This window comes from Solanum pennellii, chromosome 5, assembly GCF_001406875.1.
Source record: "Solanum pennellii chromosome 5, SPENNV200".
Classification (NCBI taxonomy): Eukaryota; Viridiplantae; Streptophyta; class Magnoliopsida; order Solanales; family Solanaceae; genus Solanum; species Solanum pennellii.
Genome location: NC_028641.1, coordinates 38,594,291 through 38,620,050, shown reverse-complemented (window position 1 = coordinate 38,620,050; position 25,760 = coordinate 38,594,291). Strand labels below are relative to the sequence as shown.

Genomic DNA, 25,760 nt, shown 5'->3' with positions numbered 1-25,760 from the left:
AGCAACACACAGGTTGCCTATTAAATCACCATGCTCCGGATGACTTAGGAGTTATACTAAGCAACACACAAGTGGCTCACTAAATTAGTTTGACTCAACTAACTTAGACTTTTCAACAAGCCAAAGAATCTGAATCCTTTATAGATTAGGAACAGATTTACAATGTAAGCATGGAAGAAATATTCCTAAGATAACTAAGTAGCTTTCAACTCTATCAGGTCCCTATTGCTCTTAGGATGATCCTTCTTGAAGATGACCTTCGCTTTTTGAACTTTTAGATTTTTAAAATTCAAAACTTTTGTTTGCCAAAACTTATGTTTGTGTTGTTGGAGAAGGGACTATATTCAAATGGACACAAACCCTTTGGATGAGGCTATTGGTTGAGAGCCTGCTGTCGTGAAAACTTGTGCACCAACCCCTTAGAGTTGGCAGCTTTTGACATCTGTCTTTTCATCCTTTTCTCGTGCTCAGACTTTTCGGGACCAGGTCCCTTGCTGCGTTCTTTGATGCTTGAGTTCTTGACAAAGACTCGCTGCTCTCTCTCTCTTCTTGAATGAACTTAATATATTGTTTGTCATGTTGAAAGAATCAACTATAAAGAGTTATTAACCATTGGACAAACAACTTCATCCATTCTGATTGATTCAGTACACTGGCGCCTCACCTACCGCTGACAGGACAACTCTACAGCTGTACACCATTATGTATCAGATGGAGAGAACTCTGTCAGGGACCAGGTCCCTGCATTTGTGAGATACTGAAACATACAAACTTGTCTGCTCTTCTTATTGGTGTAGGATGTTGCTCTTTTCACCTACCACCTAACATGACAGTTTATACGGTTGTACCCTATTTGTATCTGGCCGAGATCACTCTGACAGGGACCAGGTCCCCACATTTGTGAGGATCATCAAAACACCTAGAATATAACATTTCCCCCCCTTTTGATGATAGCACACAAATATACATCATACTGAGTTTATCATTCATCTCACTGTCAGCAGTTCCAATAACAAGGATCTGGTTCCTTCTTAGATCGATAAGTTTGTTAAATCATCAAAACTTTATATCATCAGTGGAATGACTGCTTGTCAGAGGCTGCCCAATGGGCAAGTGGAAATAAACCGCGCAATCTATTTGTGACTATTCTTATTCACTGCCAAGTTTCAGATTCACGCAAGCTTTGGGAGAATAACTACAAAATATTATCAGAAGATATCACATTGATCAGAGAAAGCGATTACATTTGAAAGATTTGCAACTAACTGACAGACAAGTAGAAGTGTATTCCCTGTTAGAAATTGAGAACATGCGCATAAAATAGGGAAGTACGAGACATAGAAGTGATGCCATTGCCAGATAATACATTAAAGCGGAATGTGGAAAATCGCACGATTAATGAAGACCTAGACTATGACAATGGAAACTCAAAAAAAATGCACGACAAATCATTTACACTATTAAATAGTTCTCAATTATCGGGATATGAGGCAAAATATCATCCGTTCATAATGAAGAAGGCAGATTATTTTTTATACACGGACATGGTGTACATGCAAGACATTTCTATGGAATACAATTATTTCAAAAATCATATCAGAATCAAAAATTGTTCTACCAGTCGCCACTTCAGGGATAGCAGCTTTATTGTTGCCGAACGGTAGGACTACTCATTCGCGGTTCCATATTCCACTTTATGTAACACCCGAGTCGACATGTTACATAAAACAATGAAGCCAATTAGCGGAACTACTAAAGAAAAAATGTTTGATAATTAGGGATGAAGCTCCAATGGCAAACAAATATTGTTTTGAAGCCTTAGACAAGAGCTTGAAGGACATTCTTCGAGATAGGTTTGAAAATAGTTGTGACAAGCCTTTTGGGTCACTAAAAATCATGTGTGGTGGTGATTTCAGACAAATTATGCCGGTAATTCCAAAAGGAACAAGAGCTGATATTGTTGATGCATCACTAAACAGTTCGCACATGTGGCCCTACTTTTCAATTTATGAACTGAAGGAAAATATGCGACTTACTTGTGGCAGAGTGATGGGTTCTGAAGCTGAAAGAATTGCAACTTTTGATAGATGGTTATTGCAGATTGGAGATGGATCAGTTTATGATGATAAAAAGATGGAACTCATTAAGCTCCTGCCTGATATATATCCATTGCACCATCACACAACCAAGTGGAATCAATTGTAGATGCAGTATATCCATCCCTATTACAGAAGTACAAAGATCCGACATACTTGAAAGAAAGAGCCATACACACACTAAAAAATGAAATAGTTCATGATCTAAATGAAAAAATAATGAAAATTATATCAGGGGAAGGAAGAACCTATTACCGCTCTGACAATGTGTGCAAAGCAAGTGTGAACACTAATGAGGAAGATATATTGTACCCCACTGAATTCCTTAATAACTTACGATTCTCAGGCATCCCTAACCATGACATACACTTAAAAGTAGGAAGTCTGGCTATGCTTCTTAGAAATCTCAATCAAACACAAGGACTATGAAACGTTACAAGATTAATGATCACACATCATGGAAAATGGTCTGTAAATGCAAACATCATATCTGGTAAGAACATCGGCACAATAGTCACAATACCAAAAATTATCATGTCTCCAAATGATTCAAAATGGCCATACAAGCTTAATAGACGGCAACTTCCTTTAGCAACCTGCTATGCCATGACAATCAACAAAAAATTCAAGGACAAACTCTTCAAAGAGTTAGAGTGTATCTTCCAAAACAGGTATTCACGCATGGACAATTATATGTCGCAGCATCACTTGTAACAACAAGAGAAGGATTGAAAATATTCAATGCAGATGAGGACAGTGAAGACTGAAGGAATATTGATTGTATTGAAGTGTTAACCTAATAAGGGAATACATGGGAGATATATATAGGAGATATAGGAAGGAGTACTAATCCTAATAGGACTAGGATTAAGGAGTACTAATCCTAATAGGACTTGGATTAGTACACAGTAAATACTAATATTATTTAATACTATTTATTTAATACTATCTGTTATTATCCCCCCTCAAGCTGAGCTGAGCGGAAGCGAACGGAAGCTTGGAACTGAGGTAATCGTGCTGTCGGCTCGGGAGAGGCTTGGTGAGAATATCAGCCGGTTGTTCTTCAGTGGGTACATACTGCACAGTCATGGTGCCGGCCTGAACTTCATCGCGAACAAAGAGACAATCGGTATCAACATGCTTCATTCTGGTGTGTAGGACGGAATTCTTGGCCACACAGATGGTTGATTTGTTGTCACAATAGAGAGCAGGAACAGTGTGAGTGGCGCGGAGTTCGCGAAGAATATATGTGACCCACATGGTCTCAGCAGCAAGAAGAGCAAGGGCGCGGTATTCAGCTTCAGTCGAGGACCGAGAGACCTTGGGTTGTTTTTTTGTACACCAGGAGATCAGGTTCGGCCCCAAAAAAACGAGAAACCCCGATGTAGATTTTCTGTCATTTTTATCATTCGCCCAATCTGAATCTGAGAAACCCCGAAGCTCCAAGTCCCCGGGTCGAATGAGTAAACCACGACCAAGAGTGCCAAAAATGTACCTGAGAATGCGTTTTAGACAATGGTAATCATGTTCACTTGGTTGATGCATGCGCTGAGCAACTCGGTTGACAGCAAACTGGATGTCAGGACGGGTAATGGCCAGATACTGTAGAGCCCCAATGAGGCTGCGGAAGTGGGTGATATCGGCAAAGGGGGTGTCGGCTCCATTCGTAGACGAAGAGACTGCCATCGGTGTTGGTTGACTGGTGCATTTTTCCAGTCCAGCTTTCTGCAACAGATCTCGAGCATATTTTGACTGATGAAGAAACAAGCCGCTGCCTGTCCGAGAAACCTCCATTCCCAGAAAATAATGTAACGGGCCAAGGTCCTTCATTTTGAAGGTAGTATGCATAGCTCGAGTGACATCCTGAATGAGAGCTGCAGTAGAGCCTGTAATAATGATATCATCTACATAGACAAGAAGAATGACTGTACCGTGTGCTGAATGTCGAGTAAACAGACTCGTGTCGTGTACGCAACACGTGAAGCCGAGTCCCTGGAGGAACGTTTTCAGACGTGTGTACCAAGCACGGGGGGCTTGCTTGAGCCCATACAGAGACTTCTGGAGTTTGCAAACATGTTGAGGGAAGCGGGGATCAACATAGCCCGGTGGTTGCGTCATGTAGATAGTTTCATCAAGCATGCCATGAAGAAAAGCATTGGAAACATCCAACTGATTGATGAGCCAATTGTTGCGCACGGCGAGTGACAGTACCAGGCGAATGGTTTCCTGCCGAATAACAGGACTGAATGTCTCGGAGTAATCAAGCCCATACTCCTGATTGTAGCCTTTAGCAACCAAACGAGCCTTGTACCTGGAAATACTGCCATCTGCATTGTGTTTAATTTTGTACACCCATTTACAGCCCACTGGGTGCCGCCCATGGGGCTTAGGTACAAGAACCCAAGTTTTCTGATCAGTCAAAGCCTTAAACTCGTCATCCATAGCATGACGCCAATAAGCATTTTTTGAGGCAACAGAGTAGGTTGTTGGTTCACTATCGGGAAGGGGTGTATTTGGTAGTATGGTAGCCTGAAAGGTTTTGGGTTTAAAGATACCGGCTTTGCCACGGGTTAACATGGGATGAGTATTGGGGGGTGGCACGGGCGGTGGTGATTCGGGGGTGGCCGGGAAGGACCCAAAACGGATCGGGCTGGAGATGTTGTGGGTATGGGGTGGTTCGGGTTGGTTGTGAGTGTGGGTGGTGGTTGCGGGTGTATTGTGGGTGACGGTCGAAGGGGTGATGAGGGGTGGTTGGGTAGTGGGTGGAGGTGTGGGGGAAGGTGGTGAGGGACCCTGTGAGTATGTTGGAAAAAGGGGAAGGACGCCAATGAATGATGTATTTGTGGAGGAGGAAATAGACTCGTAGGGAAACTCATTTTCGACAAATTTGACATGACGAGATATGTAGACTTTATGAGTTTGTGGGTCAAGACAGCGATAACCCTTGGAGGTAGGATGATAGCCCAAAAAAATACAAGGACGGGATCGGGGTTGTAATTTGTGAGTAATATGAGGGCGTAGCCAAGGGTAGGCAAGACACCCAAAGACGCGGAGGTTGGTATAATTGGGAAGTTCTTGGTAAAGGAGTTGATAGGGTGATTTGTTGGAGAGAGTGTGACTGGGCATTCTGTTAATGAGGTAGTTTGCGGTGGCTAGAGCTTCTACCCAAAAGGAGACAGGGAGATGAGATTGATGTAGAAGAGTAACCACCGTTTCAATGAGATGGCGATGCTTACGCTCAGCCACCCCATTCTGTTCGGGAGTGTATGGACAGGAGGTTTGATGTATAATTCCCAGGGATTGCAGAAACTGGCCAAAGATGTTATTGACATATTCCTTTCCATTGTCACTTCGAAAAAGTTTAACATGAGAATTGAATTGTGTTTTGACCATTTTTTCAAAAGTGACAAAGGTGGTGTATGCCTGTGATTTGTGTTTTAGTGGGTACAACCAAGTGTATTTTGTAAAATCATCCACAAAACAAATATAATAGCGAAAACCAGCAAATGAAGGAACAGCAGTAGGACCCCATAGGTCAGAATGAATAAGTTGAAAAGGTGCAGTTGTACGCTTCTCAGATAAAGTAAAAGGTAATTTATGAGATTTAGCAATTGAACAGGAGTCACAATTGTTTACATGAATGGAAGAAAAACCTAATTGAGACATTAAAGAATTTATTATTTGAGTAGACGGGTGACCCAGACGACTGTGCCACAACAGACTGTGGCCATCAGCCGAAAGAGCCACCGGAGCCACAGGAACGCTTTCTGAAACTGGGTGGGCAGACGAACTTGTGCCAGGAAGAACGTACAGACCATGCTCACAGGGGCCCTGAAAAATCACCCTCTTGGTAGTATTGTCTAGGATCTGAAAATCATTAGAGGTGAACAAGAGTGAGCAATTATTGTCTTTTGTGAATTGGTGAACTGAAAGGAGATTGGATTTAATAGAAGGGACGTGGGTAAGGTTACCTAGGTGAAAGATAGCGGTGGGGGTTTTAATGGTACCCGTGCCAGTGTGAGAAATATTAAGGGACTCACCGTTGCCAACAGTAATACCATTGGAGCCATGATATGGATTTGGAGCGTTAAGCTTGGATAGATCAGAAGTAACGTGCATGTTGGCCCCAGTATCCAACAGCCATTCAGAGGAAGGGCCGGCTTGAGATGCATAATTGGCACGGTTATCACTATTTCGGCTCTCCTCATACCGAAACCAGCAACGAACAGCGGTGTGTCCTGTTTTCTGACAGATTTGACAAGTTGGACGATCCCGCTCGTAAGTGCCCTGCCCGCCGCTGGAAGATGACTGCCCGCCGCTGCCGAAGGAGTGCAGGCTGTTGTTGCTGCCGTGCTGCTGACCGTCGTACGGCGGACGACTGCCCTGCCGACCGCCGCGCCCGCGGCCTCCGCTGTTTCTGCCGTAGCCGCCGCGGCTCCCCTGCCGGCCGCCACCACGCCCCCCGCGATAGTTCTGGCTTGCGGTGAGGGCGGTGGCCGGCTCCATAACAGCGGCTTCTCGGAGAAGAAGTTTGCTCTCCAGATCCACGTTGATTTCTTCACTTTTTAGCCACGAGGAGAGAGTAGCCAGGTCAACGGGCGTTGGACTGATGCGAACCGCCTGTTTAATGGAGGAGTAAGCTGATGGGAGCCCCCGAACGACGCACATGACGAGATCTTTTTCGGGAATGATTTCGTTCACGGTGTCGAGGGCTGTGATGATGGTGGAGACCTCGTCTAAATACTCCGCCATAGTTTTCGTGCCTTTGGTAATTGTGTGGAGACGATCACGCAATTGAAAAATATGAGAGTGGGAAATTGATGCATAGCGTGTTGCGAGGGCCGTCCACAGGGCTGAAGCAGTTGTGTAGGATCGGACGTGTTTCTGAACCGTGGGAGAGATGACCGCAATCAAACATGATCGGATCTGGCCATCCACGGCTTTCCAGGCGGCATGGGCCGGATTGGTTTTTTCTGATTTGTCCGTGGCGGTGATGACTGCCGGCGGCGGTTCTGTGCTTCCATCGACGTATTTGAGAAGGTAATTGGCCTCAAGGGCTGTAAGAACGGTGATTTTCCATGTAGGGTAATTTATGTCTGATAATTTTTCGGGAATCAGGGCATGAAGATGCCTGAGAAGGAGTTTAACGCCAGAAGGAAGTGAATCGAGAGGATCCACCTCGGTTGTCATGGCTGCCGCCGCCCAAGAGAAGAGAGGGAACGATCGGTGCCCTAAAGAGAGAAAAAACCTAGAGAAAAGAAGATCTAGGTTTTCTGGCTCTTGATACCATGAAGGAATATTGATTGTATTGAAGTGTTAACCTAATAAGGGAATACATGGGAGATATATATAGGAGATATAGGAAGGAGTACTAATCCTAATAGGACTAGGATTAAGGATTACTAATCCTAATAGGACTAGGATTAGTACACAGTAAATACTAATATTATTTAATACTATTATTTAATACCATCTGTTATTAAAGACCATACACACAATAAAAATATTGTTTACACAGAAATCTTCCAGAATGTATATCCAAGACTTGTAGAAAGACAAGAGAGCGATGTTTATTAACATATACTGTTAATTGTAGATTTCAAAAATTATATGACGGGAAAGGCCGCTGAACATAACCGCATGTCACGTTGTTAACAACATAGTCAATCCAAAAAATGACGCATAAGCTACAAAAACATACATTGAAGGTCATTACTCACATAATGAATGGTCAAACGAAACTTACAAAGGACAATATGGGAACTATATGAACATGAATCACATATAATGTAAGGACAATTGGATCTGTAGCTTACAATTGCACACAATAAGGACAGTCTTGTTTGTGTTTCTATAGGCCTAACTTATTAAATATCAATGTAATTTAAAGTTGTAATACACAAACAAATGGATGAATCGCTAGGTGTACATAATCATATATATATATATATATATGATATNCATATATATATATATATATATATATATATATATATATATATAAGAAAACCTTCAACTCGGTGACGTGGCGCATTCACAAATCAGGAATTCTTTTTTTACTTAAATAATGACAAAACTACCCTTCCCTTCCCTTTCACCCAATAAACGCCACACTCAAGAGTCCCATCCCCTTCATAACTGGACTCTTCACAGAGGTCGTGTTTATTCCCAATGGCTGCCATAGTAAATATAATCACCACCGGTTTATCTTCTACAACTAAATCTTTTAATGGCTTCAACTCCTTATTTCTGCCCACCACCTTTTATACTCTTCCTTCCTTCCCATGGCTGACTTCGAAGCATTGCTTAACGTCGTCCAAAGACTGCCACACACTAGGTATATCTTTATGTATTTGTACTTACCTTCTAATATGTGTCTCTACATAATTAAATTTTACATGAAAAGTTCTTTTATTTTTTTTGAGTTCTTGTATCACAATGTTAACGTTCTTCTCCAATTTCGTGTCCCATGAAGCCATCAAATATTTTTTTCCCACTTACTCCTTCATACTACTGAACGAACTACAGATTTAATAAACATATTCATGTCCCATGCAGAACAAACTCTAAGAGTCTCTTCTTATATACCCCATCATCACCATAAAAGACTCCTACTTTGAATTTAGGGCTATCTTTGTGTTGCAATTCGTTGATTTCCATTAGGTAGGTGTTGTTGCAATTGTTTTGTTAATTGTTTCAGATTTTTTACTATTTGCTCAAATGATTTGTTAAACATATCGAGTCAGTTATGGGCTAATTTTCACGCAGAGTTCCTCTTTTCAGGTTTAACCAATCACTTTCTATGATCAAATTTTTTCTGTTTCAACAATTACGATCCTTTTAATTTCTTTAATTATTATTTTAATGACATTACACATTTTAACTGCTATAGGGTTGAATAATTTGCCACTTCCTCTTGTGTTCTGATTATTTGTTTGTATCAAAGATATGGATAATGAAATATGGAGAATGAAGGCTGCAGATGTCACTCTTGAAACTTCTATATTTGTATACTTTATTTAGTTATTGTGCATTTAGAAATTTCTGGTAATGAGTTACAGGTTGAAATTTCGAAGTTAAAAATAAATATAGCTTGATCAAAGAGGATTTATATGGATTTTGTGTAGAACAAGGGCCTATAGACTATAACTTTCACTATTCGAACTCCGTTGATTTATTTGTGGTTGAGGTATATATTTTTTGCTTTTTTGTTTTGTTAATTTTGTATCTTGGTATTATGGTAATGAGGGACGAAGATAAATTAGGATTACTAGAGTAAATATATCACAGCATGCCAACAACTTGTCATGATTTGAGAGAACTTACTTCGAGGGATACTATAATATGTTAAATTTTCTCGAGTCAGCAAGCTTTTTTTTATTCTTTATCCTTTTCCATTATTGTTAGTTTTATATTATTCTGAATCTTAATGTGATATTTTGTATTTGTAAATTTTGATATTTAATTTGGCTATGAGATTTTGTTCATGCATATTGGAAACTATTTATGATTTTTAAAAGCATGAATGGCTTTGTGGTTATGTATTTGCAATAGTTGAGGCCAAAGAGCTGAAAAATTTAACTCGGTATCTAGCAGTGTAAATGGTCTTGTGATTATTTTATGACACCATTATGAATGCCCTCAGAAAGTTTATGCCCCTGATTATAAATTTCTTAGAATGCTGAGTTTGTCATAATAGGATATGCTTCTAATCAATCAATCTTAATTCTACTGTAGGTCTTTGATGAAAATATTACATTTGCGGTCAATCAACTTCCTCTTCTTTCTCCTACATCTCTCATTTCAATATAAAAACCACATGCCGGAGAAATAACTTACATATGAACGTTGCACAATTGTTATTTAAGATTTGGAGATTTTGAGCAATGGTAAAATTTTCTCTACCTATCGGTTATGCATTTAAATTGTGGAAACAACCATTAAAGCTTAGCTTAGGCTATCTACATCATTATTCTTGGGCTGCGGATCTTTTCCAAATAATGATAGCACGAAATATTTTGTCAACCAGGCTTCGTCTTATGCTACGTAGAATAATTCTTTGCTTCTTTTCGTTAATTTTTTTTAAAGGCTGATTATCCCTTAGAGATAATTTTGCTCATCTTGCAATTTAAAAATTGTTAAATGTAAATAGGACCTCAACTATCATGAGTCTTATGAAGTGCGCAAAATAGGCTTATGATGACTCCAGTTATATTAAACATATACATATATAGTAGATATATTTATTGTTCAAAAAATAATTATGACACTCAATTTTAAGAATTCATGTTTTGATATGCTATATAAATTTTTACTACCTAAATGTACTATTTATAAGTTTACATATTATTTATATTTTTAACATAGATATAAATTTTCTCTTTGATAATTATGTAATTTGATTTACACCGCTTATATATGATAACTAAAATGTGTTCTTTCCCTTAGGAAATGCCTTTGTATTCTTATTTTTGTTCTTCATTTTCCTGATAATGTTAATTAAACAATGAAAGACTTATTATCTCATGAAAAATTCATTCATTAAAAGTTCTTGATTTATGTGATAATAATAAATAATCTAATTCATGTTGAAAATTTTTTTTAAATAACTTTTTTCTTCATTGTTTTTAATGTACATATATTAGCAAAGAATTATTCGCAAGCTTAATACAATTACTAAGACCGCGCGAAGCATGGACAAATTGTCTAGTATATGTTTAAATGCAGAAAAGGTTATTCTAAGATATACAAGATACTTGTTTCTCTTTGTATTTTTTTACTGTTTTACGAGATACAAGATACTTGTGTCTCTCTTTGTATTTTTTGTTGCTTTTTATCAGTAAAACATTGGTTTCTATCATGTTCTCTCTCCAAGGCTCCACAGTTACTTTCAAACACGTGCACTCATGGCTGAAAGTTTGAAGTTGCACAAAAACAATTGCCCAGAAATCCACAATTAGAAGAAGGATTATTCAAGCCAATAAAAAAATTTATTGAGGGAGATGGTAAATAAAAGAAAGGACTTGACTTTTCTTCTCTGTATTTAGCTCCCGAATGATACTCCTTAAATACGAAAATCATTTACACTTCATCCATCAAAAGAATGTAAGAAACTCACGTATAATCAATGTAATGAAACATAAATATTACTTTAATGACAAATTTATCACAATACAAAAGTAACTTCACGTCTTCTGAATATTTTCTTACGAAGTTAAGAAACTGACACTTGAGATAAATATGTGATAGAATCGATAATTCATGTTTTGATGATAGACAAGAAGTGCAAATAATCAGTAGCAAATGTACGCAGCAAAAGAAGCCAAGCTCGAGTTCAAGATCGAGTAAAATGGGTCGGCCAAGTAATCAAGAAAATAGAGTTATTTGTCAAAGCCAAAAATAATACATTAAAAGGTATAAGTTGATACAAATAAGGAAAACCTTAAATATATTATTAAGGAAGGAAAATTGTATATAATAAGGATTGTACTTTAAAAGGGAATCCTTGTTTAACAATAACTTCCTTACCTTATCTGATAAGAATTCAAGGCAAAAGAAACTCTATAAGAAGAGCACGATGCTGATGAAGAATCTTACGACTTCACAAATAGAGAAAAGTGAGAATTATTCATCAAACTGAAGTTTTCAAGATCGATAGGTTTGCCAAGTTTAAAACGTTCTTGAGTGAGAAGGTTTTTAACGTGTAGAACTATCTTCTTGTTTTGTTCTTAATTGTAATTTACGGTTTATTGTACAAAGGGTGGGCTTGGCTCTTTGTAGGGTTGAGTTTCAGTGAGGGTTGTAACAAAAGGTGGGTTTGGCATTTTGGAGAGATCGATTGGAGTCAATCGAGAGAGGTAGTAGAGATAAGGCTTTTTGATTATTGAGTTGTAATCACAAAATCTTATAGTTGAATTAATAAAACGAGGTTTTTCCTTCCTTGAGTGAGGAAGGTTTTTAATTCAGTAAGTGTTTGTGTCTTTACTCTGTCTTTACTTAAAAGCAACTTACACGAACCTGGTTCGTGTTCTGGGGTAAGGTTTCTTCAAATGGTATCAGAGCAGGTCTTTTCGTTAAAAGATTCACACCTTGAAAAGACTCAATGGCAGCACCACCTACCCCACAAGAGGGAGCTTCACAAACACGACCACCACTGTTCAATGGCAAATATTATGGATGGTGGAAAAATCGTATGATGGACCATCTTATTGGCGAAAACCCTGATCTATGGGGAGTAATTCTAGATGGACCAACCATACCTATGAAAACTGCAACTGATGGAATCACCAAAATCCCAAAGGAAAGAAAAGAATGGAATGCTGAAGACAAGCTTGCAATCCAAAACAATGCCAAAGCCAAGAAATTTTTGATCTGTGGCATAGGACCAGACAAATACAATCGAATCTCGTCTTTTCAAGATGCCAAAGCCATATGGGAAACACTACAAACCGCTCATGAAGGAACAACGCAAGTCAAGAAGTCCAAAATTGATAACTTGAACAGGCAATATGAGCTGTTCAGGATGGCAGAAGGGGAGACTATTCAAGACATGCACACCAGGTTCACCTCCATCATCAATGAGATGTACTCCTTGGGAGAGATAGTTCTAATGGAAAGGCAGTAAGGAAACTCTTGAGTGTCCTTCCTGAAACTTGGGAAAGCAAAGTCGAGGCTATCACTGAAGCCCGCGACCTAGACTCACTGGCCATGGATGAGTTGATTGGTAATCTCATCACATACGAACTCAAGAAAAACCAAGAAAAGGAAATTGGAGGAAAAAGGAAGGAAAGGAACCTGGTTCTAAAGGCTACTACATCAGATGATTTTGAAGATGAAAATATTGCCCTCATAACCAAAAGGTTCACCAAAATGCTAAAGAGAGGACAGGCCTTTCAAAAGAAAACTTCTCAAAAACCATCTGAAAAAGACCAGGTTTGTCATAAGTGTGGGAGCCCAGATCACTTCATCAAATTCTGTCCACTTTGGGCTTTAGAGCAGAAAAAGGAAAACTTTGAGAAGGGCAAATACATCAAGAAACATAAGTTTGTCCCTTCAAACAGAAGAATGACAACTCAAGAGGCAGATATTTCAATGAAAAAGGGCCTTTGCAGCAATGGGTAATTCATCTGATGAAGATTCTGAGGGTGATGAGACAGAAATCAAGTCCCTTCTTGCACTAGAACAAGAAGATGATTATGAATTTCTTGCTCTTGTAGCAGTGGAAACCAAGGAAGAAAAGGAGACCTGCAGATTACAAGAAACCATACTAGCACTCATGGCTGGATCAGATTCTGAAGAGGAAAAAGAAGAAGAAGATATGAATGAAAAGGTTAGTCTTCATCACATACAAGACAATCTAAACTCATACTCAAAAAGAGAGCTAGAATCCTTACTCTACACTCTCATTGATGCATATAAAACCATAGACTCAAAAAGGGAATCTATAATGGAAGACTATGCATCACTAAGAGAAGAAAACAAGATTCTTGAAAAACAGAATCTTCATCTTTTATCCAAGAATACTGAACTAAGTAAAAACCTAGACTTGATAACTAAAAGGAATGAAGCACTCTCCAAAGAGCTTCTTGTGACTAAAACTGAAGCTGAAAATGGAATGAGATGGACCAGGTCCTCCATATTGCTTGACAACATTCACAAGAATCGCACATCTGAGAAACATGGGATAGGTTTTGATAGAACTAGCTCTCAAGTAAAAAATCCCAACATAGATTGTCTATGCATTGCACTGTGGGCTGGTAGGTCATAAAAGTCATGATTGTCAAAGAAAACAAACTGCTCATAACAAAAACTTGAAATCCTTGAGAAAACCTCATCATGAGAAACTCAATGAGCAAAAACAAATTCCTACAGTCAAATCTCTTCCTAGATGGGCCAGAAGAAATCTTATCCATCCATTCCCTAAGCATAAATCAAAGTGGATTTGGGTACCAAAAACTAACCCCCAAAATTAAATCGCAGGGATCAGCGAAGAGGAAGCAACAACAATGGTACTTGGATAGTGCATGTTCCAGACACATGACTGGAGATAAAAGAAGCTTCCTCTCACTCAAGAACATCAAAGGAGGAAACGTTGCCTTTGGTAATGGAAAAAGTGGTGAAATTCAGGGAATTGGAAAGGTTGGATCAATGGATACTCATGCAATTGAGAACGTATATTATGTGAATGGCCTACAACATAATCTATTGAGCGTATCTCAAATAGGTGATAAAGGAAACAATGTTCTCTTTACTGAAAAGGAATGCAGAGTAACAAACTAAGTGACTGGGAACCTGGTTCTACTGGGAAAGAGACACAAGAATGTGTACAAAGCCAAGATTGTTGACTCCAAGGAAGATACTCTCAAATGTCTAAGTGCAGTCTCTGATTGCTCCATGCTATGGCACAAAAGAATGGGACACATCAGCATGACAACTATAAACAAGCTCATATCTAAAGACCTGGTTAGGGGACTGCCAACCAAAAGTTTCAGGGACAACCAAGTATGTGGAACCTGCATTCAAGGAAAACAGGTTAGGTCATCCTTCAAACCAAAGTTGACAGTAAGTACTACCAAGCCACTAGAACTGCTTCACATGGATTTGTGTGGACCAATGCGTGTACAAAGCAGGGGTGGAAAAATATATGTGTTTGTAATAGTTGATGACTACTCAAGATTCACTTGGACATTTTTTCTTGCAACAAAGGATGAGACATTCACTATGTTTGAAATCTTTGCAAAGCTGGTTCAGAAAAAATTCAACAAAGAAATAATCAGCATCAGGTCTGATCATGGGGTGGAGTTTGAGAACTCACAATTCCTACAATTTTGTACTACAAATGGAATTGAGCATAACTTCTCAGCACCTAGAACACCACAACAAAATGGTGTTGTTGAGAGGAAAAATAGAACACTGGAAGATATTGCAAGAACAATGTTAATCTCAAGCAAACTTCCAAAATTCTATTGGGCTGAAGCAGTGAACACAGGATGCTATCTAATAAATAGATGTATGATCAGATCAGTGTTAAACAAAACACCATATGAGCTGCTAAAAGGAAGAAAACCGAATTTAGCACATCTTAGGGCCTTTGGGTGTGTATGCTTTATACACAACAATGACAAAGACAATATGGGAAAATTTGATGCCAAGAGTGATGAAGGAATTTTTCTGGGCTACTCGTCACAAAGCAAGGCCTACAAGGTACTGAATAAGAGAACAAACCGTGTAGAAGAAAGTGTCAATGTTGTCTTTAATGAAAATAGCAGTGAAGTTGAAGGAAATTCAGAGGATGAACAGACTGAGGGAACCTGCTCCAAGCCATCAGAACCAAAAATATGGGAAAAAAATCTATACCCTCTGATAAAACATCTGAAATAGGAGATAAGTCTACTAATGAAACTGGTTCGTCTGCACCTCAAGAGTCGGTAAGTATTCCAACTCACAGTTGGAAACATCAAAGCTCTCACCCTTTGCAAAACATTCTTACTCCTCTTAACTCAGGCATATCTACAAGATCCAAATTACGTAGCATGTGTGCATTCTCTGCCTATGTGTCCCTGATTGAGCCTAAGAATATAAAGGAAGCACTACTAGACTCTGATTGGATTAGTGCCATGCAACAAGAACTCAACCAGTTTGAAAGAAGCAGAGTGTGGAACCTGGTTCCAAAACCTCAAAACAGGACGGTAATAGGAACTAGGTGGATGTTTAGAAACAAGATCCATGAGCAAGGACAAATAGTGCGCAACAAAGCTAGGATAGTTGTACAGGGATACAACCAAGAAGAACGTATAGACTATGATGAAACCTTTGCACCAGTAGCAAGAATTGAGGCAATTAGAATATTGGTCGCATATGCTGCTCACATGGAGTTCAAACTCTACCAAATGGATGTCAAAAGTGCCTTCTTAAATGGTTACCTACAAGAAGAGGTGTATGTAAAACAACACCCAGGTTTTGAGAATAACATGTATCCTGATCATGTATATAAACTGGACAAAGCACTTTATGGGCTAAAACAAGCACCTAGAGCATGGTATGATCGTTTGTTCACTTTCCTTCTCACTCATGGATATACAAGAGGAAAAATTGATAATACACTGTTTCTTCGAAAACAAGGTAAAGATCTGTTCATAGTTCAAGTATATGTAGATGATATCATATTTGGAGGAACCAATGACTCACTAGGAGTAGAATTTGCTCTACTAATGAATAGTGAGTTTGAGATGAGTATGATGGGAGAGTTAAACTTCTTTTTGGGACTCCAAATTAAGCAAACCCCAGTTGGAACATCAATTCATCAACAAAAGTACATCAAGGAATTACTGAAGAAGTATGATATGAATGAAGCTAAGTCTAATGACACACCCATTGGGACAACAACAAAGCTTGATAAAGATGAACCAGGTTCACCAGTCAATGACACTAGATATAGAGGTATGATTGGATCACTCCTATACCTTACTGCCAGTAGACCTGATATAGTGTTCAGTGTTGGTCTATGTGCAAGGTTTCAGTCCTGTCCCAAGGAATCACATCTAAAAGCTGTCTAAAGAATCTTGAGATACTTAAAAGGCACAATGAACCTGGTTCTCTGGTATCCAACTGGTGACTCTTTTGATCTAAAGGGATTTGCTGACGCAGATTATGCATGACATATGGTTGATAGAAAAAGTACCTCTGGGATGGCACACTTTTTAGGACCATGTTTAATATCTTGGGCAACTAGAAAACAAAATTCAGTGGCTCTATCTACTGCAGAGGCTGAGTATGTTGCAGCTGCTTCATGTTGTGCCCAACTTCTTTGGATAAAACAGCAGCCTAAAGACTTTGTATAGAAACAGGTTGTATTCCTATTTTATGTGATAACACAAGGGCTATGAACATGGCCAAAAACCCAGTTCAACACAAACGCACCAAACACATAGATGTTAGACATCACTTTCTTAGTGATAATGTTGAAAAAGGAAACATAGTAATGGAGTTCTGCAAAACTGAGGATCAAGTTGCTGATATTTTCACCAAGGCACTAGGAAGAGAGTCATTTCAGAAAAATAGACTTGAGTTAGGGCTTATCTTTTTAGATTGAATTCTGTCCAACCAAGTTCTAAGGAGATATGAACCAGGTTCAGTCAAGTTGGTTCTATAACTGCTTTACACTTAGCTGTCAAAAAAAAAACAATTTCATCTTCTCTCTCCTATGTCACATCTCTGAAAAGCTGGTGCAACCGTCAAAGCACAAGTCTCCTCGATGTCAATCCCCCATAATTACTCAAACCCCTCGAATACAACATCAAAACCGTTCCCAATAAAGCACTCTCTCTAAACAAGCAACCAACTTTCTTTCATCTTCATTCTTCAGAAAAAAGGAAAAAGAAATCCCCTCCATCACCATGGTTAATCCACTCGTTGCTTACTCCGATGACGAAAACTCGTCTGATAGTGCATTTTCTCAGGGGGAAGAGAACACGGTTGTTGATACTATGCTTAATCAAGGGGAAGAAAGCCAACTCCCAACCAAACCATCTACATCCTCACCCAAATCAGATCCGTCTACATCTCCACCACCAAAAGTTGCATCTCCACCTGTAGTTGCAGAATCTCCACCACCACCCATCACCGAATCTCCACCACCACCCATCATAGAATCTCCACCACCACCCATCATAGAATCTCCACAACCACCAGTCCAAGAAACCCCATTATCACCAAACCCAGAAACTCCCACAACCACTGTCCCACATAATCCCCCTTCTTCCCCATCTCACAAAACCACTCCTCAAAATCCACCACCATCTCCACATTCTCCAATCAGTGATGATATTCTTTTGAATACCCTTCACCCTAAAAAACCAAGACGACCAAGAAAGCACATTGCAGTTAAACAGGTTCGTCCACACAGGCCAGTGACCAGGAGTGCGAATGTGGTCAAACCAACTGATGATGCAACATCTGGTGTGAAGCATCGACGATTGGGTAAGTCTCCTGTTCATTCATCCGTTTCTCCAAAGAATCTTGATTCTGAAACTGATGATGTCTCTGAGGGTAAACATTCTGCAACTCCTCAATCAAAATCAAAATCTGCAAAAAGAAATGCAGATAAATTTCTCAAAGTGGGAAAGAAAAAGTACTTCCAAACAAAACAGTGCTTAGGGGTAGAACTTTTCACCCTGATATACTGTCAATGGATATAGTGAAGCAGGTTTGTGAACTACTAAGGTTTCAGGGGTGGGAGGAGTTATTCCTTGAACCCAATTTGATTTATGAACAGGAAGTGGTAGATTTCTATACAAACTTGGTAATCCTAGAAGGAGATGTGGTATCGTCTAGTGTAAAGGGGGTTGACATTGTTTTTGATGCAACGAAACTTGGGGAAATCTTGCATATACCATCTGTGGGAATTAATGAGTACAATTGGGGTTTTGATGAATATTCTAGCTTGCCAGCCAAATTCTCTCAAGGTAGAGTCAACTCTAGGGCACAAACTGTTTTAAAGGGAATTATGCGATCTTTGCATAAGCTTCTTTTTGAAATAGTTCATAAGGTGATACTACCTAGAGGTCACCAACATCACATGGCCTCCATAAGAGACATGGGACTTATGAATGCTCTTGAGTGCAAAGAACGCATTGACTGGCCCACACTGATTATCAAACATCTTGCTAGAATTGTTGATCCTAAACTAGGTTCTCATCAATTAGCTTTTGGAGATCTGTTAACTAGAGTGTTTGATGCATTTGAAGTACCATTGGGAGAAGGAAGGATTTTAACTCGTGCAGATATGTTCACTCAAACCATTCTTGCTGATTGTGGTATTCCCATGGAGTCGGTGCAGGTTGCAAATGCTTCTCCACGTACATCTGGTCCTGTTGCTCAGTTGCTCAGGGAACTCAAGTAGCTGAAGAAAAATATGCAACTCTTGAGTCAGAAAACCAGAAGTTACGTGCTGAACTCCACACTTCCAATGCTGAAATTCACAGGTTGAAGGATCAGTTGGTGCAGCAGCAACTTGCTAATAATGCAAGAGTTGACAGAGTTCTGGATATGCTGGCTTCTGCTTCAACCAACCTGGACAACCTTCAAATTGAAAACGCATCTTTTTTGAACCTGGTTCTCTTAGTTGTTTAAACTCTGTGTTGCTACTCTTCGTTTTGTTGCCAGAACATTTTATTATGCTCAACTGGCTGAGCTTCAATTGTTTCTATGGATGATATTTGGTTTTGTTTAGCCGCTGTTGGACTCTTTTTGATTTGTCAAAAGTGGGAAGAGTATTTGCGCATGCATCACACAGATAGATTTGTTTGTCTTCATCAAAAAGGGGGAATATGATAGAATCGATAATTCATGTTTTGATGATAAACAAGAAGTGCAAATAATCAGTAGCAAATGTACGCAGCAAAAGAAGCCAAGCTCGAGTCCAAGATCGAGTAAAATGGGTCGGCCAAGTAATCAAGAAAATAGAGTTATTTGTAAAAGCCAAAAATAATATATTAAAAGGTATAAGTTGATACAAATAATGAAAACCTTAAATATATTATTAAGGAAGGAAAGTTGTATATAATAGGGATTGTACTTTAAAAGGGAATCCTTGTTTAACAATAACTTCCTTACCTTATCTGATAAGGATTCAAGGCAAAAGAAACTCTATAAGAAGAGCACGATGCTGATGAAGAATCTTACGACTTCACAAAGAGAGAAAAGTGAGAATTATTCATCAAACTGAAGTTTTCAAGATCGATAGGTTTGCCAAGTTTAAAACGTTCTTGAGTGAGAAGGTTTTTAACGTGTAGAACTATCTTCTTGTTTTGTTCTTAATTGTAATTTACGTTTATTGTACAAAGGGTGGGTTTGGCTCTTTGTAGGGTTGAGTTTCAGTGAGGGTTGTAACAAAAGGTGGGTTTGGCCTTTTGGAGAGATCGATTGGAGTCAATTGAGAGAGGTAGTAGAGATAAGGCTTTTTGATTATTGAGTTGTAATCACAAAATCTTATAGTTGAATTAATAAAACGAGGTTTTTCCTTCCTTGAGTGAGGAAGGTTTTTAATTCAATAAGTGTTTGTGTCTTTACTTAAAAGCAACTTACAAGAACCTGGTTCTTGTTCTGGGGTAAGGTTTCTTCAATATGAATTATTAATGTGGAAGTAACTTTCCTATTTCACATATACTAACGACTTAGCAATGTTCACGTAGATTAATTACGGAGATTTAAAAGGTGTAATTTATCCTTTGTATTAAAGGAAGAGGAATATTATCCACGAATGATCAATAAAAAAAATTGGTAGGTGATAGATATTGGCCTTGTCAGTGGGCGCATCAACTTCAAATTTTCCATCTGTAGAGACATAATATATGTTCAGGTAAATGTTTGATGGTCGGAAATCCATCTGAAAATGACACTTTGGACCAACCATAGCCCTCGAAGCTCAGGTATGAAGGGTCCGCCACTCTATCTTTCTCCACTTAAAATACTAGACTTACTTCATATGGTGCAGGTTTGGATGTGTGACATTACATTAGCAATATGTTGCCTTTAAAAATGATAAGGACTACCTGATACTGTGACACATAGCACAAGGTTTTGTATATAATATATTTACCTCGATTCTTGTTGGATTACACTGGGTATGTTGTTGTACTATGTTATGCTGACTGCCAACTTCTTCTCATTGTTAACATACAAAAGAGATTTCTGATTTTAGAACTTGTGAATAGTTTATTGAGAACTCTGTCTAATTTGTTTTCTCACACTACCAATGATAGAGAACATTTCATGATCAAGAAAATGCATGTGTTTTCCACAGTGGAAGGCTTTGTAGAGATAATCGAGTCATTGATGGACATGATAAAGTTCATTGCAAACGAGCCATCTGTGGGGATTTTCTATGTTCAACAGCATACCCACACTGCAGTGCCCAACCTCATCAATCTCACTATAAAAATTGAGGGAAAATCTCGTCAAGTGACTTTGCATACAGCAGATTCAGAGGATTCTATCATCATGGTCAGGTCAATGAAAGAGTGTGGATTCTCAATTACTAACGAAATAATGAAAACTCTCAGACATTCTCTAGCTGTTGTGTTTGAGAAGCATCTAAGAAATGGATCTATAAGAAGACCAAGTTCAAGTTATCGTATAGGAAGAACTATCTCATGGAATTCTGCTACTTTGGGTCATAAAACTGGTCAGAACAAGATGGTGAGGGGAATGCTGATTATATTTCAAATGTTTTCAGGTCAGCAAAAGAAAAAGCTAGTAGCTTCAAATGACCTCATATGGATGCCATAGAATTTAAACCAACCAAGAATGATGATCCATCTGTGACCTGTTCTAATAATGACACGACGTTACCAGCAGATGATAGCTCTTGCACCAGGGGTCAACAATGAGGAAATGTTGTTGTTCTCAAGCCAAACTGATGATGTTTTACAACACGTCTGTGTGTAGGTAAATGAAACCATGTCCCATGATTGAATTTTGTCCTGAGAAGCAAGCTTGATGTAGCTTTGAGCTTGAAACAAGTCTTTTTGTATGGACGCGATTTTACATGTACCACGTTTTGATGGATCTTTGTTTTAGAACATGAAACCTAGAAATGAGAGATTATCATACGTGTTCAAAGGAGAAACAAAGAGGAAGCTTCAATTTAACAATATAATAATTGTGTTGAACATTTATTAGTTGAAATGGGAGACCTAATCCTCATATTTCAGATGCAAAACAAAGACTGTAGCCTCAATAGTTAGTAACTCAATGAACAATATAATGAAAGCTACATTTCCAGACTTCTATAAATCATTAAAACGCAAACACAGTGTACGTTAACCTATGTAGAACAGCTAGTAAAGGAGCCTTACACGACTAGACAACTCTCTTCACTTTCACGGAGAACAATGTCTAGCCTTATCACAGGCTTATACTTGTGAGGTATCAGCCTACATACATACTTCAACGCTTTCATGACCTCATCCTCTTGCAATTTTCTGGAGTCAAACACCTCACCATCGGTAGTGCCTTGACTAGCTTTTTGTTCCCGGGTGCAGATAATAGTGATGCTTCAAATTTCTAATTGAAAATATTGTACAAGGAAGTTGCTTCACTTGAAAAACATAAATAAGTATTTGAATATTACTATTAAGTTAAGATGGAAAGAGAGCATTGTCAGCTTGAATGCAAAGTTCTACATCTGCTGGAGTTCTGTCTCCTGCTTAATGCGCGTGCCAGAAGGATCATTCATATGGTATGACTCGATAGGGCTTAGAACATCATAAATTGTTCCCTTCTTCTAGAAGTGGAAGCTTCTGTGACTATTGTTGGTTGCAATCCTGAATCTCTTGACCATTTTAGGCAACACGGATTTGTGAGCATTCACTGCAGGCAAAAAATTGTAACTTAGTTGACAAAGAAATGGCACTGAAAAATTGACACTACTTAGGTACAGTTTCCCCATATATCCAACTTCTTCTTTCAAAACACAAACATACACGTACAGTTAATCCAACTTCAGCGATGAAACACATACATACATGTACAGTTGATCAAACATACAAAAACAAACACAAACAGTGAGGCTTAGATACTGTATCTGTGCCATTTCAGTTAGCATTAACAAAAATCTCACTGTATTTGGCAAAACACGGGCACTAATAGCACTAAGTTAACATCAATATATTCATCTATGCGAATTTTGACCTTAAAACTATTGAACAGATTGAAGGAACTTGACAAGCTGGTTCTGTGATAGTGTAATGCTTTCGGATAGAACAAAGATCCAGCAATATAAATGTTTGTTCAACCGATCATTCTGAGTGAAACTTCAAGTTTACTTACACAATGAGGATAAAGATCCTTTGAAGACATCAGCAAAGATAGACGTTATGCAGTGGCAGAAAGTTCTCCGTCATCTTGAGCAGTTGAGCAGAATGTTAAAGCCTATATGGAAGCAATCAAAACAGAGGACTAAACCTGCACACCTACTTGGCCTAACACAATTCAATTCAATAGAGAAAAGATCAAGAGAATCAAAATTTCCAAATTGCTTACTTATGTAAAAGATGTCTTTTCAATTGTGACTCTGCTAGCAATAGTGAAATATTTTTGATGACAATCATGCACAATAGCACACAATTGTACAGCACATAATTCTTTCCTTTTAAGCTAACAAAAGAGATGCTCAAATATATTTTGTACACTGCCTGCACACAATAAGAAAAAGAGTTAATGAACACCTATAGCAGATTTCAATCACCTGCAAGACACAACATTAAGGTCGATAATCAGATCTATGTTAACTGTAATCATACTTTCATAAAAATAGGTGGTTTTTAGACGGGCTACTAGAACACAATCATAAAAAAGATATATATAGAAGCTTAAAATCTGTAAGATTTAATTGAGGAAAGAGAAAAATGGCATAAGATAATTACCATAGAACAGCCAAGAACTATAAAGTTTCTGCTCCCACCATAACGTATTTTACCAACCACCATAATTTGCGCCAAATGACGAAGTGCATGTACCCGTGGTATCTTCCAAAGTATTTGAAGCATGGATAGTGCTACCATCAACCAATATTGTTTCTTCATCATTAGGATTCAGACGGATAGAAGTAGAGTCAGTGACACCAACCCCAAACTTATCACTAATGCTCTGTAGGAAATATGAAAGGAAAAATAATATCTTTAGAAAATGCTCAAGTTTATTATAGGCTACTTAAGGCCACTTGATATGATAACAATCATCTACTATATCACTATTTATACTACTCAAAATAGAAAACAAAAAGCCTTGCACAAATAACTAAATACATGTATCACAATTTACTAGATACATGTACTACAAAATTCTAAAAAGACTTCTTGAAAAACTAAGAGACAATTTTGGAAGACTAAACATTGATGCATTAATTCCAACACTCCCCCTTAATGCATTTTCTTGATAACTCCAATGCGTTCTCGAAGATTGCAAAATTTTTCTCTAGGAAGTGCTTTAGTGAAGATATCATCAAGTTGTTCTCCTGTCTGACAATAATGCAACTGAGTTTCGCCTTTCTCTTGTGCTTCTCGGATAAAATGATACTTGATGGAAATATGCTTTGATCTTTCATGGCTGACTAGATTCTTGGCAATTCCAATTGCTGATTTGTTATCACAATACAGAACAGTCCCTTTTTTTGTTTTTCACCAATGTCTTCAAATATTCTCCTAAGCCAAATAGCTTGAGAAGTAGCCTTGGATGCTGAAACATATTCTGCTTCGGCAGTGGATTGAGCAACAACACTTTGCTTTTTTTGATAACCTAGAACAAATGCTTGATCCAAATAAGAAAGCATAACCAAAATTACTCTTCATGTCATCTATACTTCCAGCCCAATCACTATCAGAATAACCAATTAAGTTTAAATTTCCACCAAATTTGTACATTATCCCATAATCCATTGTTCCTTGCTAGTAGCGTAGAACACGCTTTGCAGCTCAAAAATGCACTTGGCTTGGTTCTTGCATGAATCTGGATAATAAACTAGCAACAAACATAATATCTGGCCTTGTGGAAGTAAGATATAGCAAACTTCCAATCAAACTCCTAAAAAGTGAGTTATTAACTTTCTTTTCTCCATCATCTTTTCTAAACTTCTCATTTGGTGCTAATGGTATGGCCACAGACCTGCAATCCATCATTTTGAATTTTTGAAGAATACTTTTAGTATACTTCTTTTGAGAAATGAAAATTCCTTCTTTCACTTGAGGAACTTCCATGCCCAAGAAATAATTTAGCAATCCAAGATCACTCATTTCATAAGCTTGCATCATATCTTGTTTGAAATTTTCCATCATCTTTACATCATTTCCTGTAAAGAGCAAATCATCCACATAGAGACAAAACAATGATAATGCTGTCATGTTCTTTCTTCACATGCAAAGTGGCTTCACTTTTACTTCTCTTAAAATTATTTTTCAGAAAGTATGTATCAATTTCATCGTACCGGGCTCTTGGATCTTGCTTCAGCCCGTTAAGTGCTTTTTTTAGTCTATACACCTTTTCTTCTCCCCCTTGAACAAAAAATCCTTGAGGTTGCTCAACATAAATCTCTTCATCAAGTTTTCCATTCAGAAATGCTGATTTAACATCAAGTTGTAATATCTTCCATTTCTTTTGTGCAGCAACATCAATTACAGTTCTAATTGTCTCAAGACGAGCAATTGGAGAGAAAGTTTCATAAAAATCAATACCTGGTTTTTGCGTGAAGCCTCTAGCAACCAACCATGCTTTGTGATTTTGAATATCTCCTTCCTGATTGAGTTTGATTTTGTAAATCCATTTTAGACTTACAACTTCTCTTTCTCTAGGAATAGCCACAAGCTCCCAAGTATTATTTTTTTCGATCGTTCGAATTTCTTCTTCCATGGCTTTCTTCAAAACATCATGCTTTATTGCTTCTTCATAATTTTCTAGTTCAACACCGGCAAAATTACATCTTTGATAAATGTCACTCAACATTTTTGTTCCTCTTGGAGGCGGTTCTTCATTATCTGAATCTGGGATTTGAAGATATGATAGCAGTCTTCTCTATCTTTTTATCCTCCCAATTCCATGTTGTTTTTTCATAAAAAATGACATCTCTACTAACAACAAGTTTGTTAGTTTTGACATCGAGAAGCCTATATC

General features: G+C 38.2%; 1 protein-coding gene and 2 pseudogenes across 1 annotated transcript; 2 read left to right on the top strand and 1 right to left on the bottom strand.

The window, feature by feature from the left end:
- Nucleotides 1-1,791: 1,791 nt before the first annotated feature.
- Nucleotides 1,792-2,205, top strand: LOC107019470. The gene has a single exon (XM_015219961.1). The coding sequence runs from the start codon at nucleotides 1,792-1,794 to the stop codon at nucleotides 2,203-2,205; it is 414 nt and encodes a 137-aa protein (XP_015075447.1).
- Nucleotides 2,206-20,879: 18,674 nt separating this feature from the next.
- Nucleotides 20,880-21,484, top strand: LOC107020225 (annotated as a pseudogene).
- A 2,086-nt stretch (nucleotides 21,485-23,570) lies between these two features.
- Nucleotides 23,571-25,760, bottom strand: part of LOC107019467 — a 12,027-nt pseudogene continuing 9,837 nt past the window's right edge.

Coding starts and splice junctions, on each gene's coding strand:
- LOC107019470 (XM_015219961.1), top strand. CDS start 1,792: ATGGCAAACAAATATTGTTTTGAAGCCTTAGACAAGAGCTTGAAGGAC.